Source organism: Bos javanicus, chromosome 8, assembly GCF_032452875.1.
Source record: "Bos javanicus breed banteng chromosome 8, ARS-OSU_banteng_1.0, whole genome shotgun sequence".
Taxonomy (NCBI): domain Eukaryota; kingdom Metazoa; phylum Chordata; class Mammalia; order Artiodactyla; family Bovidae; genus Bos; species Bos javanicus.
The window spans coordinates 82,291,498-82,311,020 of record NC_083875.1 but is presented as its reverse complement, the minus strand read 5'-3'; the positions used below and the strand labels follow the sequence as shown (position 1 = coordinate 82,311,020).

At 46.6% G+C, this 19,523-nt stretch overlaps 1 protein-coding gene and 1 non-coding gene across 20 annotated transcripts in view; both read left to right on the top strand.

Moving 5' to 3' along the window:
- FANCC (FA complementation group C) overlaps positions 1 to 18,734 on the top strand; it is a 347,288-nt gene extending 328,554 nt beyond the window's left edge. For all 19 annotated transcript variants that reach the window (XM_061426131.1, XM_061426130.1, XM_061426127.1 and 16 more), the window contains 3 exons: positions 5,594 to 5,774; positions 10,141 to 10,347; positions 17,241 to 18,734. In XM_061426131.1, the coding sequence (XP_061282115.1) occupies positions 5,594 to 5,774; positions 10,141 to 10,347; positions 17,241 to 17,405 (553 nt within the window). In that variant the 3' untranslated portion in view covers positions 17,406 to 18,734. The remainder of the gene's footprint in view (positions 1 to 5,593; positions 5,775 to 10,140; positions 10,348 to 17,240) is intronic.
- LOC133253525 (U6 spliceosomal RNA) lies at positions 15,754 to 15,860 on the top strand. Its single transcript, XR_009738318.1, has one exon. It is a non-coding gene; the product is annotated as a U6 spliceosomal RNA (small nuclear RNA).
- Positions 18,735 to 19,523: the final 789 nt, after the last annotated feature.

Below are 19,523 nucleotides of genomic sequence, written 5' to 3'. Positions count from 1 at the left end.
TAAGTTCATCAGCTTATATGGGCACAGTTCATGGTACCCCAAAACAACAGTAGCAACATCAAAGATCACAGATCACCATGATCAATATAATGGAAAAGTTTGAAATATTATGAGAATCACCAAAATGTACATAAAGACAGGAAGTGGGCAAATCCTGTTGGAAAAATGAAGTCAGTAGACTTGCTTGGTGCCAGGTTGCCACAACCTTCAATCTGTGGGAAAAAAAAACACCATTTTCTGTGTTTCTGTGCAGTAAAATGAGGTATGGCTGCATGTATCCCCAAACAGCATACCCACTGCTGAGTAAGAAGTGGAGGGAGCACTGCAAGCAGCTCAAAATAAATAGGCTGCATGTGTAAATACCTGGCCTAGAAGCTGTTGAGAGTAATGGCTGGTGTTAGATCTGGAAATGTACAAGTATAACAATACATAGACTACTGCTGCTGCTGCTAATCGCTTCAGTCGTGTCCGACTCTGTGGGACCCCATTGATGGCAGCCCACCAGGCTCCCCCGTCCCTGGGATTCTCCAGGCAAAAACACTGGCGTGGGTTGCCATTTCCTTCTCCAATGCATGAAAGTGAAAAGTGAAAGAGAAGTCACTCAGTTGTGTCCGACTCTAGCGACCCCATGGACGGCAGCCTACCAGGCTCCTCCGTCCATGGGACTTTCCTGGCAAGAGTACTGGAGTGGGGTGCCATTGCCTTCTCCGATACATAGACTAGACCTTAGGAAAAAAGCACTGCTCACATGCTGCACCCCCCACCCACCCCCCTCCCCCTGGCTTGCAAAACAAGAATGGCATCTCTCTAGGCCCTTCTGTCTACCCTGCCTCTCTAGGGAAGGAAATTCTAAACTTCTCCTGCATGGTAGGATGAAATGTTTCTTTTCCTCCTCTTTGTAATAAATTTTTGTCTGAAATTAGAAAATCCATTCTAACATGATTTCTAATATTATATTAGATAAATATAATATTAGGGAAATAACACATATATTATTTCCCTAAGACCACTCACATTTAGACTTTGCTAAGTTCTTTGCAACATAGCGCCCTCTGCTTCCTCTTAACTTCCTTGCTTTTAGAGTATTTTATTCATTGTCTATACTAGTCTGTGCAGGTAGACGTAAGAGACCCGGTTCAATCCTTGGGTTGGAAAGATCCCTTGGAGAAGGAAATGGCAACTCACTCCAATATTCTTGCCTAGAGAATCCCATGGACAGAAGAGACTGGTGGGCTGCAGTCCATATGCTCACGCAGAGTCGGACATGACTAAAGCAACTTAGCATGCATGCATGCACACTAGTCTACTAAGACTGTCTTCATTTGTTCCCTTTGCCACTTTTCCTACTTGAAATTCTCTATAATCTCATTACTGGTCATCACAAATTGTGGCCGGTGCTCTTCTGCTTATCATCACTGATGCAGGTTTGGGTGCCAAGTACTCACCCCACCCCAAGACTCTTACCAGTAGGAGAGACAGAACCAGCAGGAGAGACAGACAGCCAAGTGGGCAAGTGGGCTGTATTAATGACCTTCCATGCCCTGGCAGCCCCCAGTGCACCGTCTGGTTATCTGTGTTGAAGAGCAGGATAAGGCCCCAGACTTCTTGGGGGCCCCACCTAAACCAGATCTCCCTCCACTAGGCTTCAGGCCACCTGCTGGGAGGGGTCTGTGAGTAGCTTTAGGCACCTTCTCAGCCAGCCCCATGGGACTGCCTTGCACACTCAGCTGCTAGAGGAAAGGAGGGAGCATTCCCAGGCCTTGAACCGTGATCCGCGCGGGATGCCCACGTGGGAGCAGGGGGCATGGGGGACCCTGCTCAGCTTACTCGTCTGTGAGGCCTGCAGGAAGGAGACCCCATGGAGCCTGTTCCTTACCTTGGACCATAACCCAGGCCACTACTCAGCATCAGCTCTCCCTCTTGTGGGGACAAGGAAGTAAGATGAATGCCCCACTTTTCTGTCATTGTTTGGCAAACTAGATTTCACAATTTACTCACTTGTTCTCGGGGGACAGGAGGAAAGCAGTGGCTCGAGGAGGTGGGGACAGTGCTGGCCCCAGGATTCCATGAGCCAAGCAGAGGAGTGTGAACCCAGATCCAGCAAGGACGGAGCACTGCAAAAGGGGCCCAGGGCTCTCCTGTTACAGGAGCTTCCCCAGTTCAGAAGGAGGATTCTGCCCCATGTGATCTCAGGCTAGTCCTGCTCCATTTCTCCCACGGGAGATGTTAGGCTGCTAGGACTGTCTCTAAGCAAAATTAGTGGGTCTTTACCTTAAGCAGAGTCTATCCTTTATTCCACCTCCCGGTTCCCTATGTGACAAAAGGACATCTTCACAAAAGCTTTAACTTTTCAGCACTGATCAATACATGATGAGAGGAAAGAATTTGATATACAGTTCATTGAATGGTTCTATGAAGACCTACAAGACCTTCTAGAACTAACACCCCAAAAAGATGTCCTTTTCATTATAGGGGATTGGAATACAAAACTAGGAAGTCAAGAGATACATGGAATAACGGGTAAATTCGGCCTTTGTATAAACGAAGCAGGTCAAAGGCTAACAGAGTTTTGCCAGGAGAACTCACTGGTCATAGCACACACCTTCTTCAAACAACACAAGAGAATACTCTATACATGGACATCACGAGCTGGTCAATACCAAAATCACATTGATTATATTTTTTGCAGCCAAAGATGGAAAAGCTCTGTACAGTCAGCAAAAACAAGACCAGAAGCTGACTCTGGTTCATATGATGAGCTCCTTATTGCCAAATTCAGACTTACATTGAAGAAAGTAGGGAAAACCACTAGACCATTCAGGTATGACCTAAATCAAATCCCTTAGACGATTATACAGTGGAAGTGACAAATAGATTCACAGGAAGCACAGGCAGCCATGTTAGTGGAGTGGTGGAGGGGAGAGCCTGTCTAGAGCAGAACACAGCGGCAAAGAAGGAACTGTGGTCAGCCAGCAGAGACAGCTCACTCAGAGCCTTGCGGTGGAGAGAGGCAGAGACACTGGACAGTGGGTGGGAAGGATGAAGGAGCCTGCCCTTTCCAGGGGTATGACCGTGAGTCCATTTGCTCACTTCCCCGTGCCTCAGTTTCCTCACTTGTAAAATGGAAAAAATAAACAGATTGTGTGAGAAAAAAAAAAAAAGGATTAGATCTGATAGACACAGTTCCTGAAGAACTATGGATGGAGGTTCCTGACCATCCTCAAGAAAAAGAAATACAAAAATGCAAAATGATTGTCTGAGGAGGCATTACAAATAGCTGAGAAAAGAAGAGAAGCTAAAGGCAAAGAAGAAAAGGAAAGATATACCCATTTGAATGCAGAGTTCCAAAGAATAGCAAAGAGCGATAAGAAAGCCTTCCTCAGTGATCAGTGCAAAGAAATAGAGGGAAACAATAGAATGGGAAAAACTAGAGATCTCTTCAAGAAAATTAGAGATACCAAGGGAACATTTCATGCAAAGATGGGCTCAATAAAGGACAGAAATGATATGAACCTAACAGAAGGAGAAGTTATTAAGAAGAGGTGACAAGAATGCACAGGAGAACTATACAAAAAAGATCTTCATGAGCCAGATAACCATGATAGTGTGATCACTCACCTAGAGCCAGACATCCTGGAATGCAAAGTCAAGTGGGCCTTAGGAAGCATCACTATGAACAAAGCTAGTGGAGGTGATGGAATTCCAGTTGACCTATTTCCAATCCTAAAAGATGATGCTGTGAAAGTGCTGCACTCAGTATGCCAGCAAATTTGGAAAACTCAGCAGTGGTCACAGGACTGGAAAAGGTCAGTTTTCATTCCAATCCCAAAGAAAGGCAGCTTCAACAGTATGTGAACCATGAACTTCCAGATGTTCAAGATGGATTTAGAAAAGGCAGAGGAGCCAGAGATCAAATTGCCATCATCCATTGGATCATTGAAAAAGCAAGAGAGTTCCAGAAAAAAACCTACTTCTGCTTTATAGACTACACCAAAGCCTTTGGCTGTGTGGATCACAACAAACTGTGGAAAATTCTGAAAGAGAGGGGAATACCACACCACCTGACCTGCCTCCTGAGAAGTCTGTATGCAGGTCAAGAAACAACAGTTAGAACTAGACATGGAACAACAGACTATATCCTAATTGGGAAAGGAGTATGTCAAGGCTGTATATTGTCACCCTGCTTATTTAACTTATATGTAGAGTACATCATGAGAAATGCCAGGCTGGAAGAAGCACAAGCTGGAATCAAGATTGCTGGGAGAAATATCAATAACCTCAGATATGCAGATGACACCACCCTTATGGCAGAAAGCAAAGAACTAAAGAGCCTCTTGATGAAAGTGAAAGAAGAGAGTGAAAAAGTTGGCTGAAAGCTCAACATTCAAAAAACTAAGATCATGGCATCCAGTTCCATCACTTCGTGGCAAATAGATGGGAAAACAATGGAAACAGTGAGAGACTTTATTTTCTTGAGCTCCAAAATCAATGCAGATGGTGACCACAGCCATGAAATTAAAAGACACTGTTCCTTAGAAGAAAAGCTATGACCAACCTAGACAGCATATTAAAAAGCAGAGACATTACTTTACCAACAAAGGTCCGTCTGGTCAAAACCATGGTCATTTATGGATGTGAGAGTTGGACTATAAAGAAAGCTGAGTGTCGAAGAATTGATGCTTTTGAACTGTGGTGTTGGAGAAGACTCTTGAGAGTCCCTTGGACTGCCAGGAGATCTAACCAGTCTATCAAAAAGGAAATCAGTCCTGAATATTCATCGGAAGCACTGATGCTGAAGCTGAAATGCCAATACTTTGGCCACCTAATGCAAAGAAATGATTCACCCTGATGCTGGGAAAGATTGAAGGCAGGAGGAGAAGGGGACGAGAGTGGATGAAATGGTTGGATGGCATCACTGACTCAATGGACATGAGTTTGAGTAAGCTCTAGGAGTTGGTGAAGGACAGGGAGGCCTGGCGTGCTGGAGTCCATGGGGCCACAAAGACTCAGACACAACTGAGTGATTGAACTGCACTAAACTGAAAAACTCACAATTGCCAAAATTGGCTAAAACGTTTTGTGAGTAAAGGAATAGCACATGTTTCCGCCTGCGTCCCTTCTCTGGGCTCTGTCTGGACCCCAGGGGGTCCCCTCATTTCTGCTCTGGGCTACCTGGGTGGCTGCCCTGTGGCTGGGGGCCCCGTCTCCACAGCAGCCCAGCTGTGCAGCCCAGGCAGAAGGCAGAGTGGCGCACCCACGGGCGCTCACCTTGCATCACTCTTGCTGGTCACGGGCCAAAACTTCCTTTCTCCAATGTCTGTGCTCACTCAGGGGCCCTGGGTGTCAAGATTTAAAAGTCTGAGGTCGTCAGGGTACGGGGGGTTTAGGGAAGCCTGCCTTTGAACATCCTGTGAGGGTTCAGGGTGGCGTTTTGAGCTCTCTCTCTGAGCCTGACTTGTATTCCTTACAAGCTGTACTTCAGTGGCTAAGAACAATTGAAGCCAACCATTCACAGACATTACAGTCTCTTTAAAAACCTAAAAGGAAAAGAAATCAAGTTGCCTAACTGCCCTGTGTTTTGTTTCTGTTCCAGGTCCTATGGAGGCCCCTTTGAGAGCTGGTTCTTGTTTGTTCACTTTGGAGGATGGGCTGATATCACGGCTGAGCAGTTACTGATGTCAGAAGCTGAGGCTGAACCCCCAGAGGCCCTGCTGTGGCTCCTGGCTTTCAGCTGCAGCCCAGGCGCCGGGCATCAGCAGAGAGCGCGGACCATGGTAGGTGGCGCGGCCCAAGGCCTGCGGCCTCGGGGGCGGTCTCTTGGGTGCAGAAAGGGACCCTGCGGTGGTGGGTTTGGCTTTCACTGACCTCCAGGCACTTCAGCAGGTACAGGAAGACGTGGGCCTGGAAGAGTGAGTGGGACCTGGGCGTGCAGTCAAGATATTTTCTTGCCCTTAGGAGTGGACCGGGAGGCCAGGTCTCGCAGGAGACACCGAGGAAACAAGTGCAGCCCTCCTGTCCCTGGGCCATTCTCTCTCCTTAGTCACTGCTGCTCTGTCCTGAATCACAGGCGTGCCGGCCTCGGGGCTGCACGCTCCAGGGGCCGTCATACAGGGTCTGACCCTCTTCTGAGGAGCACCATCCTCTTTCTTCCCTGCAGCCTGGCCCTGTCTGCTTCCCTCTTGACTTAAGTCCTTTCTTGGATCAGTCAGTAGATCCTCACAGTACCGGCTTTGTTTAGAACTCTTACTAAAGTAATCACATGATATTAACCACTTAGCTTCTGAAAAAACGACTTGGTCGTTTCCTAAATAGCAGAGCAGCGAAGTACAGGAGTGGCTAAGTGCCTATGGCAAAGACAGTTGTTATTTTGTGTGGAATATGATAATTACAGGAGCCATGTATTGATTAAAGGCATTTGCGCCTTCCTTACAAACATTTATTTGCTGGTTTTTAAAAGTTCAACTGCCACCGCTTTTTCCTGACTTTAATAATTAAAGGGAGTGGGTTTCTTTATGTAGAGAGCAGTGCTCCCATTTGCTTGATGTTTTCTGTTGTTTGAAAAAAACAGAGACTAGTTCAGTATGGCTGTATATTTTACTTGTTTAAAAGCATGTTACGTGGCAGGGGCGAGAAAAGTTTGTGATTTCAAAAAGTTGCAATTTGGTGATCATTCTGGATCCCAATAGAACATTTTTTTAAGAGAAATTAACATGTATTTCAAGATTGCTATCAGATTAAAAAGAGAGCTTACTATTTTTTTCCCTTTTAAAATATCACAGTAAAGAGAATCCTAATTTGTTTTCGGGCTTCCCCAGTGGCTTAGTGGGTAAAGAATCTGTCTGCAGTGCAGGAGTCAAAGGAGACGTGGATTTGATCCCTGGGTTGGGAAGATCCCGTGGACGAGGAAATGGCAACCCACTCCAGTATTCTTGCCTGGAGAATCCCGTGGACAGAGGAGCCTGGCCGGGCTACAGTCCATGGGGTTGCAAAGAGTCAGACACGACTGAGCACACAGCACATATGAATACTAATGATTTCTGAAGCTTTTTACATATATTTCATATTTGATTCTGTATTAGCTAAACTGGTAGGTTTTATGTTAAATTCTGTATGGATCATAGAAACTGACAGATTACTTTTGAAGTATAGAGAAGTAAATAGTCCCGTAAGATTTATTTTCTAGAGAGCTCTGCATTGGCATATCTTTCTACCAACTAAATGAGTCCTTTTTTGGTTTATTTTTTAATAAAACTTACACATAGTTCTCACTCAGGGGGTGCGCTGGCAGCCTGGATCAAAACAGATTAGATCACTCAGAGGAGCTTAGCGCCGGGACGTCAGTTTTCTGCCTAGCTGTTCTGTCCGAGGCGGCCGTCTGCCTGGGGCTGAGGCCCTGGTGTGGGTGGTATCCTGGGGAGCAGCGGGGCCCAGCTCTCCTAATTTAACTAGTAGTATTAATATACAGTTCTCACTCCCCTGGGTTTTGTGAGCTTAATCCCTTTGATGGGTCTGTTGGGTGACTTGAAAGACTGTGAACTACCTTTAAAAACATGATTATTGTTCGATTTGACTGAGCTTGGCACTGCTTGTGCTTTTGCCTTAAAGTGAAACTAAAAGAGTGAGTCGCTCAGTCGCGTCCGACTCTTCGTCACCCCATGCGCTGTGCAGCCCGCCAGGCTCCGCTGTCCATGGAGCTCTCGTGAGAATACCTGTGCTTTTGCCTTAAAAGGCGTAATTAAATCACAGTACTGACCTGGATGTGATAGTGTCCTGTGGCTGGAAACATCACCTCTGCTGGGCATCCTTGAGATTCAAGGTTGGGGCAGGTGGTGATGGGAGCTCGAGACGGGGAGCGACAAAGAGCAACCATTCCTGCCTGGGATGCAATACGGCCTGTGCAAATACCCACTCCTGTCTCTGCAGACTGTTCTCTGCCAGCCAGTGTTCACTTCCTTTTGTTAACTTTGAACTGAATCATGATAAAAAAAAAAAACTTCCTATGTTTGTATACTTTTAAAAATTAAGTGAGGGCTCATACACTTCAACCCTGTGGTTCCCCTTCTAGGAATCTCCTAAGGAAGTAAGTAGAGAGCTGCGCAAAGATTGATATACAGGATCACTGCAGTGTTGTTTGTAACTGCAGTAACTGGAAATGGCCTACACTTTTAGTAGTTAGGATATTACCTAAATAAATTGTTGGTGTATTACAGCCACAGAATGGGCTTCCCTGATAGCTCTGTTGGTAAAGAGTCTGCCTGCAATGCAAGAGACCTCGGTTCAATTCCTGGGTCAGGAAGATCCGCTGGAGAAGGGACAGGCTACCCATTCCAGTATTCTTGGGCTTCCCTTGTGGCTCAGCTGGTAAAGAATCCACCTGCAGTGTGGGAGACCTGGGTTCAATCCCTGGGCTGGGAAGATTCCCCTGGAAATCTTCCAGGGAAAAGGTAACCCACTCCAGTATTCTGGCCTGGAGAATTCCATGGACTGTATAGTTTATGGGGTTGCAAAGAGCCAGACACAACTGAGCGACTTTCACTCCACAGCCACAGAATGGCATTCTGCCATGAAAGATCGTGTTATCAAAGAACTTGTGCTATATAGATAATGGTAAATTGTTTATAGTGCACTGTGCAAGCCCTAGAATACAGTCCTTGTATTTAGTAAGTGCTGTGTTCACAATGCATAGAAAAAAGATGACAAAGATATAAACCTCACTTTTAATAAGTCTCTTTGAATAGTTGTTACCGTCATTTTGATTTTTTTTCTTTTTACTTTTTTGTTCAAATGTTTTACAGTAAGCATACGTAAATTTTCATACTGCAGGATAAAAATTAATACTTAGAGAAGAAAGCTTATATTTTTCTCCTTATAAGATTAGAAAGCATTAACGTTTTTGGCATATGAGGAAGGTATTTGAAGGGAAAGGTGGCCTGGAGTAAAAGAGAAAGAAACAAGGCAAGCCTCAGGGAATACTGGGTGAGGGGAGAAGATGAACAAGAAGAACATGATTATGGAGGCATCGCTTCCTAAGCCCTGACATTTTTGCAGACCAGCCTAGACGCAGGACAGCCATGGGCTCCTGTGGATGCCATCAGGGTGGGCCTAGACACGAGGTGGTGAGGGAGTGGCCCTCTCCTGTTAGGACGTGGCCCTCCACCACGGAAGGGCCCAGGGTGCAGTTTCTCATGATCTTCACTGTGGTCAGAGTTGCTCACACAACGCTGCTAGTATGTTGGAATTTATGACAGACTTCACTGAATGAAGCCTTAATTTTCAAAGAAAAAAAGGACTCACACAAAATCCATAAAATCGGTCATGGGAATTTTTAGAGTGGGCCTAAGTGTTCTTTCGAAAATGAGGGAACATAGCTGTTCATGAGTCCAAGTGGCATTTTGGATCTACAGCTTTCAGTTTTTGCTTTGTTTTCCAAGTCACAACTTGATGTACCATTCTTGAAGTCTCAGCATGAAATAAATATTTTTTATGCAGAAACAACCCACAGACCTGTAACAATCACTATTATTATATGGATTCCACAGACTTGTGACCTCTGCTTGAGCTTTAAATATGTATGAACAGTGTCCCAGTGTCTAAAACAAAACACATGTGGTGTGTGTGTATGTGTGTGTGTGTGTGTGTGGGTGTGTGTGTGTGTGTGGGTGTGTGTGTGTGTTTGAGCCGGCACTTCCTCCCAACCAAAGATGGCAAAAGGCAAACCTTATTCTTATCAGCACATTGACTCAGTGGAGGTCCAAGCACGGGGCTTTAATTGATCCATGGCTGTGATAGTGAGCAAGTTTTCAAGGAGCCTTTTGTTCTTTTTCCCACAATATAAAAATATGACTACATTCTGCTGAGGACTTTTCTCCATTTCCTTTGTACAACAACAACAAAAAAAGGTCAATTCCTGGCATGGTGCCCTGGCTGCTTAGTGAGCAAGACGAAAGTCAAGAAATTTCCATTACGCCCATTTGGGTTTGTGTGGAGCAGTGTAAACTCAGACATGGTCCACCCTCTCTAATCTTCCTCGGGCACGAGTCCTCTCCCGTTTCTGGGGCTGCTTCAGAGAATTGAATCATCCTAGCCCCACACATGTCCCAACCCTCCCCCTGATCTCTTCCTTTGAAATTATATTCCCAGGTGGAGGTGAAGACAGTGCTTGGCTGCCTCACGAAGCTGTTCAGGAGTCCAGCCCTCTCGGCCAGGGATTTGCAGGCTGCAGCTGGAGAGAACCTAGGTGGAGACCCCAGACCGCCTGCTTGTCAGCAGCTGGTCAGACGCCTCCTCCTGCACTTCCTGCTCTGGGCTCCTGGAGGACACACGATTGCCCGGGAAGTCATTACCCTCGTAAGTCTCCCCTTTTCTGGCATCCTGGTTCTCATTCACAACCCAAGGGAAGCGTGACTTATCACTCAAGGGCCTGGCCTTTGAGGAGCCTATGTTCCAGGATGCTGTCCAAGCATGGATAGACAGGAAGGGAAGAGACAGCCAGGCCAGATGGGGAGCCTGCCCTGTGCAACACCTGCATGGCACAGAGGAGGGAAGAGGGCCGCAGATAAGGAAGGAGACTGCTCCCAGGTCACACAGCTCATGGCCAGGATCCAAGCTGGAAGCTAGTCTCCCATCTCCTCAGGCCATCTTTTTGTTACAGTATGTGACTCTTCCTCCTTGTGAAGAAGAACAAGACTTCACTGAGAATGTGCTTACTGCAGTGGCTCAAAGAGTTTAATTTTTAAATTAAAAAAACATTTGCTAATTACAAAGAAATCCTTCCTTATTTCAGTCCAGTCACTCAGTCATGTCTGACTCTTTGCAGTCCCATATACTGCAGCACGCCAGGCTTCCTTGTCCATCACCAACTCCCGGAGTTCACTCAAACTCATGTCCATCGAGTCGGTGATGCCATCCAACCATCTCATCCTCTGTCGTCCCCTTCTCCTCCCACCATCAATCTTTCCCAGCATCAGGGGCTTTTCAAATTAGTCAGTTCTTCGCATCGGGTGGCCAAAAGTGTTGGAGTTCCACTTTCAGCATCAGTCCTTCCAAAGAATATTCAGGACTGATTCCCTTTAGGGTGAACTGGTTTGACCTCCTTGCAGTCCAAGGGACTCTCAAGAGTCTTCTCCAATACCACAGTTCAAAAGCATCAATTCTTCAGCACTCAGCTTTCTTTATAGTCCAACTCTCTCATCCATACATGACTACTGGAAAAACCATAGCTTTGACCAGACAGACCTTTGTTGGCAAAGTAATGTCTCTGCTTTTTAATATGCTGTCTAAGTTGGTCATTAGCTCTTATGCAAATGCAAATCAAATCAAATGCAAATCAAAGCCACAGTGAGGTACTGCTCCATTACCCGCTAGGACATATGTGTGTGCTCGGTCGCTTCAGTTGTGTCCGACTCTTTGTGACCCTATGGGCTGTAGCCTGCCAGTCTCCTCTTTCCATGGGATTGAATACTGGAGTGGGTTGCCATGCCCTCCTCCAGGGGATCTTCCTGACCCAGGGACTAGGACATATACTAAAAACCAAGTCAAACAAAATGGAAGACATGTCTTGGTAAGGACATGGAGAAATTGAACACTCACCTTTCCAGTTGGGAATGTTAAAATGATGCAGCCACTGTGGAAAACAGTTTGATGGTTCCTCAAAAATTTAAAGATAGAATCACCATATAATCCAGCTGTTCTGCTTCTGTGTGTGTACCCAAAGGAACTGAAAGCAAGGACTCAAACAGATACTTGTTCGGTCCTGCTTATAGCAGTGTTATGCCTAATAGCCAAATGCCCATCAACAGATGAATGGATAAACCAAAGATGCTTTGTACATACATACATACAGTAAAATATTATTCAGCCTTACAATGAATGAATGACACATGCTACAACATGGATGAACCTTGAGGGCTAAGTAAAATAATCCAGACACCAAAAAAAGGACAAATACTACATGATTGTACTCGTGTGAGGTACTGTGTGAGGTACCTAGAATAGGTAAATTCATAGAGACAGATAGTAGAATCGAGTGGGGAGTGGTGCAGAGTGCCCGTTTGGGATAATAAGCAAGCTATGGAAATGGACAGTAGCAGTGGTTGTACAACACTGTGAATATAATTCATGCCACAGAATTGTTCATTTTAAAATGGTTAAAATAGCAAATTTTATGTTATAAGCTCATCTCAAAAAAAAAATGCTGTTTTTTTTTTCTGTTTCTAATTTTTTATAATATATACATTAAAGTATAACTTGATGAATTTTCACAAACCAAAAACACCCATGCAAACCAGCAACCAAATCAAGAAAGGAATGTTCCCAATACCCAGAGGCCCCCTCCTGCTCTCTCCTGCTCTGTTTGAATGTGAACGTGAAGCAAGTCCCAGTGACCAGTGGGATTGCCAAAAACTCAGTCACCAGTGCCCAGAAGGTTCTCCTCGGTCCCAGGAGAACAAGGTATGTGGGGCAGGCAGGCCACACAGCCAGCCTGTCAGGCCATCCGCTAGGGCTCAGACAGAAGACCTCCCAGAGCCCAGGTGTGGCCAAGAGCAGAAGAGGACTTGCTTGTCACATGTGGGGTGCCATCTCCTCAGGGCCCACCCCAGCACAGCGATCTGTCCTGTGTGTTTATAAAATGCACATCTCACCTCAAAATCCATTTGGGGTGGGTTTCCTCATACCTGTAGAACTGGGTATCAACCAACTTTCCTCTCTGGCCAGGAATAAATTATACTAGTCGCTTGTCAGCCGCTGCCTCAGCCAGGTGATCAAGATCAACATCCGCAGTACTAAAGTCACCTTGATAGGAAGTGATAAAAATGGCACTTGACCTCTATGGCCTTCCTACCCCACACCCGTAACCCCAGTCTAGTGATGAAAAAAACAATTGGCAAACTCCAGTCGAAGGACATTTGACAAAAATACCTGACCAATACTCCTTAACACTGTCGAGGTCATCAAAAACAGGGAAGTCTGAGAAACTGTCATGGCCAACAAGAGCCTAAGGAGGGTCGACAGTTAAATGTAATGTGGTGTCTTAGACGGAATCTGGACCAGAAGAAGGACATTAGGGGAAAACTGAGGTCAGAATAAAGTCTGACCTAAAAGTCGGGTTAATAAAATGAATAGATACTGGCTCATTAATTCTGACAGATGTACTAAACTAATGTAAGATGTTTACAGGAAAACTGAGTGTGGGGGTATGGGATTTCTCTGTATCATCTTTTTGGTCAAACTATAAATCTAAGACTGTTTTAAAATTGAAAGTTATTTTAAAAGTTAAGGGGACTTCCCTGGTGGTCCACTGGGTAAGACTCCGAGTTTCCAACGCAGGGGGCCCAGGTTCAATCCCTGGTGGGGGAACTGTATCCCGTATGCCGCAACTAAGACCCATCACAGCCAAATAAAAAATACATATATATAAATGTATTTGTGTATATATATATATATATATAAATTTTAAAAAACATATATATGTGAGAAGTGGCGCTAGTGGTAAAGAACCCACCTGCTAATGCAAGAGAAGTAAAACACATGGGTTTGATCCCTGAGTCGGGAAGATCTCCTGGAGGAGGAAATGCCTGGAGAATCCCATGGACAGACTACAGTCCGTAGGGTTGCAAAGAGTTGGACATGACTGAAGCAACTTAGTACGCATATATAAAAGAAAACCTGTTTTCAAAAACAAAAAAGTCAAAGGCAGGCACTTCTGAATCATGCAAGCGTTGGTGGTATTTTTGTTGCCTGACCTCTGACCTCCTGCCCAGGCCCTGGAACCTGGGGGAGGGGCCTCAGCCCAAGGAGCCTGCTCAGGCCTGGCTGCCCTTCCTCCCTGAGCCTGTGCTCTCCTTCTCCTCCCACATCCTGTCCCCCTGGGGGTGGAAAGCAGGCCAGGGAGATCACAGAGTCCCAGCCCATAGGGTGTGAGAGAATCCAGTCTAGAGAAAGCTCCTCAGAGACACCCAGTTCTCTGCTTCCGTATTCCAACCATATTTCCCTCCATTCCAGGAACAGTCCACATTCACACGGACCACCCTCTCAGGTCTCACCCACAGAATGGCCGCTGTGACTCAGGAGCTGGTCATGTCACCAAGCTCAGGCTTGTCACCGATGCCAGAGGCCAATTCCCACAAAATAGCTCAACCCCAGTCAACACTGCTGATCTACACCTGAGCCTGGGGGAGCTCGGAAAACCCCCGCACATCTTTATACACTTTCCTAAGTCAGCTCAGCTGCAAAAAAAAAAAAAAATCATTAAAGGATGAAACCCGGTGTTTGTTTCCCTGTACCGGTTCCTAGGCAGGTGGGCGCTGGCCTCCCGGCACCTCAGAAGCGGTCGTAGCTCAGAGTGCCTCCTGGGCTCTGCCCTTAGAGATGTTCTGAAACTGCCTTTACTAACATACCGGCCTTTCCTACTTGAAGGCTTCCTGTAGTGCCACATGGTCTGTTGAAGCCAGCCCAGCAAGCACTGCTACGAGCAGGACAGATGCAAGGAGTCCCCCCAGCACTGGCTCCTCCTGGGGTCCTCTTCGAGCACCCTGGGAAGAGCTCCGGGCCAGGTCTGCCTGACTGGGAGCAGGTGGTGGCCACTTAGGAAAGCCTAGGCTTGGTGGGACAGCCTTTCTTTCCCAGGGGTTTGGGCATCACCACCCCCAGAACCCCAGCCCTGGCCTGGCTTTGGTGAGAAAGAGAGTAGGGAGCAGAGCCAGCCCCCGGCCGGGTCCTGGTCTTGCTGTCATCTGTGAGCTCTAGGCTCTGAGCCCTGTGCTCTCTGCACCGTGTTCCTTAGCCGAGTGGCCCCGTGTGCCGTCAGCTCACCTTCCCCCTCTCGTGGCCCCACACCCCAGCCTCTGCTGCAGGATGCTCCCCACCGACTGCTTCCTTGGGTTCACGCACAGGCCCCAGGGCTCAGCTCTGAGTTCCCACTGAATCCCTTGGTCAGAACCCTTGCCCTTCCCGCCCCTTGTTCGGCTTCTCTGCCCCCTGCTCCTGGTTTACCATCTCCACTCTCTCCTTCTTCGGAGCCTCTGTGATGAGGATGAGGCACAAGGAGCCCGGCTGGGGCCCAGGTTCCTCCGGCCCCTGAGGCCCATCCTCTCCTGCCCCCTCGACCTGCTCTGAGTTCACGTTTCCCTCTCGGTTTCCTTCCATCTTCTGTTGCTGGACCACAGCGCTCTCAGCCGAAAGGCAGCCCTGATCTGAAATACAGAGTTCAGTTCTGTCGTTGCGGAGCTCACAATGAGTTGAAGCCCCATACAGACGCCCTTGGCCAAGCGTCCCTCCCTCAGCGGCAGGGGGCAGGGTGACCAGAGACCTGGAGTGGAACGTGGGAGTTGAGGTGGTTTGCACAGAGCGTCGGTGATGGCTTCTAAATAAAAGCCAAGAGAGGATGATCTGGACACCAAGAGCCACATCGAATCCGCCCAGGCCGGCAGCCCGCCCCCGCCCCCAGCCCCTGCAGAGACCCTCTTGGCTTGGGCGGCTGCCAGTAGGTGGCCGAGGAGCACCAGCGTTGTATAGGGGGCCCAGGGTGTCCCCTGCTCTCACTCACTCAATACCCGTGCTGCCGAGTGATCTGCCTTGACTCACGGACAGAGGTGGCGTGGGACTGAAGGCTGTTCTGGGCCCTGGAGAGTCCCAGGTGGACCAGGGCAGCTGGTCGTCCTACCAGAAGGGCCCAGCGTGCACACGGGGAAGGAGCCTGGCCTTGGGCTGCTCAGGCGACTTAAACATTTGACTCACACAGCAAACGCATGCGTGGTGCTCACTTTGGCAGCTCACAGCCTAAAGTCTGAAGGAGACAGACATGATTAGCATGGCCCCTGTGCAAGGATGCCATGTCGATTTGTGAAGCGTTCTATATTTAAAAGAAACAAAAAGCATAGATTACTCTCAAAAACAGAGGTTCTTATATACTTCTGTCTGAAAAAGCACAGTAAATTCTTCACACAGATAGATTGTGAGATTCTCCCCCTTTTTGTTGAACCGAACTCTTAGGAAAATGGCACTTAAGGGCACCAACAACTAAGGCTGTATTCAGCAGAAACGACCGTTCCTGTGTTTCCTGCTTCCCGTAAGAGTCAAGCGTTAAAACCTTTGTTGTTGTTGCTTAGTTGCTAAGTCGTGTCTGACTCTTTGCAACCCCATGGTCACATACAGCATGCCAGGCTTCTGTCCACTCTCTCTCGGAGTTTGCTCAAATTCATATCCATTAGTCGGTGATGCTGTCTAACCATCTTATCCTCTGCCACCCCTTCTCCTTTTGCCTTCAGTATTTCCCAGCATCAAGGTCTTTTCCAATGAGTCTGCTGTTTGCACCAAAATATTGGAGCTTCAGCATCAGTCATTCCAATGAATATTTTGGGTTGATTTCCTTTACTATTGACTGGTTTAGTCTCCTTGCAGTCTAACAGTCTTCTCCAGCACCACAATTCAGAAGCATCAGTTCTTTAGTGCTCAGCCTTCTTTATGGACCAACTCATACATCCATACATGTCTACTGGAAAAACCATAGCTTTGATTATACAGACTTTCTGTCAGCAGAGTGAAGTCTCTTCTTCTGAATATGCTAAGTTTGTCATAACTTTCCTTCCAAGGAACAAGCATCTTTGAATTTCATGGTTGCGGTCACCGTCTGCAGTTATTTTGGAGCCCAAGAAAATAAAATCTGTTACTGCTTCCACTTTTTCCCCTATTATTTGCCATGAAGTGATGGGATTGGATGCTATGATCTTAGCTTTTTAACTGTTGAGCTTCAACAAAGCTGTGATCCATGAAGGGGGTCAAAATCTTAGGTGCCTATTAACAGACAAGTGGGCCAGCGAGCCCAAGAATGCCGTTTGTAAAGCTGTCTGTGTGAGAACAGGTGGCACTCTCTTTTCAGCATTTTCCAGTTCTCATATTAGAGTGAGCCTTTTGTAGAAAGTCAAGCATAGTACGCTCATTTGCCTCTGTTTCTCACAGCAAATAACCCCAGCAAAGCTGTGACAGGTGTTCCAAGAAATAAAGCATTTGTCTGTAGCTGTTGTGTGTCTGAGCTTTAGGAAATGACTCTGCTCACGAGTTGGCCAAGGTTTGAGAATGGTCTTGCTTTGCTCATCACCTTGAAAACAAACAATAGACCTTTGGAGCTGATCGGAATGCAGCTGCCTCTGGGAGACAGGATGGTTATGGTTGGTCCACTGGATGAAGAGACGAGTCTGTCTGCAAAGTGTTTTAATTTGTCTTCTTTTCTGTCCTCATTCCAGATGGCTCAGACAGATGCGATAATGAACGAGATTATTGGCTTCCTGGACTATACTTTGTACAGATGGGATCATCTTTGCGTGGAAGCCCATAGGTCGAGAAAACTGGCCAGAGAGCTCCTCACAGAGCTGCGAGAGCAAGCCTTGCCTGGGCAAGTTAACCAATGACTCCACACGATGAAATGATGGGGCCACTTCTTAACAGCCACAAGTTTGTAGAATGTGTTCCCTCTTCGCATTGTAAAAATGAGCCGTAAACATCTGGCAAGATCTGGTAGTACATGTTTTACAAAAAATGTCAGGTGAGATTTACTCACTAATGACAGGATTGTGGCTTCAGCAGCCCCTGTGCCTGCTCAGCCCACATGTCGATTAGAGAACCGCTAAAGAAAAGCCTAGATGGGAAAGAGATTTCCATTTCCTTTTTTCCGCATATCAAACCAAGACACACGACTATTATTTGGATGTTTCAAACTCTTTGGAACAAGAAGTTGGTCATGCACCATTGATCATTTTAGAAAATACTGTAGCCTTTTTCCACTTTTTTAAGAAGTCTGGTAATTGTTACCAGTGTCTCATCTTATCCACCAGGATGCTCTCTTGCTTTCCTAAGACGTCCTTCATCAGGGTAGTGTGGGTCCCTCGAGTTTCCCTCCCGTGGCCCCTGAGCAGAGCCCACTAAGCCCAGCGACAAGTGGTGGTGACGGGAGCAACATGTCTTAGCAGTGAAGTGACGCACGCTCTGGGGTCTTTTGCTTTACATCGCTAAGCACCGGTGGTTCCTGAGAGAGCTCGTGTTACCTCAAAGGTGGCTGACAGGGTAGGGTCAGGCTGTGTTCTGGAAGCATTGGAAGAGATTATATGTCAGCGTCTTGTTAACTAAAATGGGGGTTGGAAATTTCTAATAAAGAATTGGAACCTCAACAATATTTATTTCACATCAGTTAAAGACATTTTTCCCTTTTAGGTTTATGCTTTGGCCTTTTTGTGTATTATCTGTTGAGTGAGTCAGGACTTTTATGTCCACTTGGATTTATGTATTAGTCATCTCTGAATCTGCCTTATTCTTGGCGTCTGTTTGAGGATGAGTAAAGTTTTGTTGTATTAGACATTAAGCTTTTAGAGGAATTACTTGTTTTGGTATATGGACCCACCTGAAGGTCTGGAAAATTCCAAGACCTTTTGACCTGAGCCTTCCATCTGAGAAATGCTACAGTATGAAAGGTATGCTGTTAAAATGCTCTTATCACAAGTGCCATCATCACGCGCTTCCCTTAGAGTGAGGGTGCCTCTCCTCTGTGGATTCTTGCCGGGGAAGCTGTGACCAACTTCAGTGGACATGGAAGAAAGGCTCAGCTCAGTGGTAGTGAGTACCCCCTACACCAAGTGGCTACCGTGAACCAGCCCTCCTGGGGGGGTGGGGTATGCTTCCACGTGGACATCCATTCACACTGTATTTCACAGCAAATAATAAAAACAGGACAGTTATCTATCTCAGATTGTTTAATCTGCATTTCTGGAAATTGCCTTCCTGACCTTACTTCAGTCTGTCTGTAGTATTTCCTAAGTCCTTTACAAAGCCTCTAAGTTCTCCTAAGCTTTGGACTTAGATCAAAGAAGACAGAGCCCAAAACTGTAGGGAAAAAAATGTATTAAACGGCCACCCTTAATACAGAGGTGATGTTACTCATCAGGACTTCATGGTGTTTGTAGAGTTTGCCAGCTTTCTAAAATCTATAATTTGGTTTATCATTTGTCAGTCTAAGTAAAAGTCACATGGCCCCTAACTTTGTATTAAGTATTACAATTTTTCTCAGAAAAAAAATTTTCTCTACTACCCAATTATGGAAGCTTCAGGTTTCTCAAAACCTAGATAGGTCTGCCCCTAGAAAAGACCAATTATAATTTATCTCTAGGCCTAGGAAACTTGCCACTGGATATCTCAAAACTGCTGAGGAGAGTGGGTATAGGGTAGGCGAGTCAGCAGCAGCTGCTGAAACAAAACGAGATGCGTCGTAATACAGACCCTTTTTTCCCTGTAAGCCGTACTTAAATATTCCCACCGAGTGTAAGCTGAATTGATGTACGCATTGTGCCCCCCCTCAGTTTCTGAAGCGTGAACGCATCTGACAGCGCACAGCCCACCCTCCTGCTCACTCTGGTGTTTCAGACTCACAGCCCTCTCGCTCCAGCCTCCCCGGCTCCCTGGGCCTTGGGAAGGAGGGACCCCACCTGCGGCTCCACTCATCCTCAGAGCACATCCCCATGGCTCTCTCAGGATCTGGC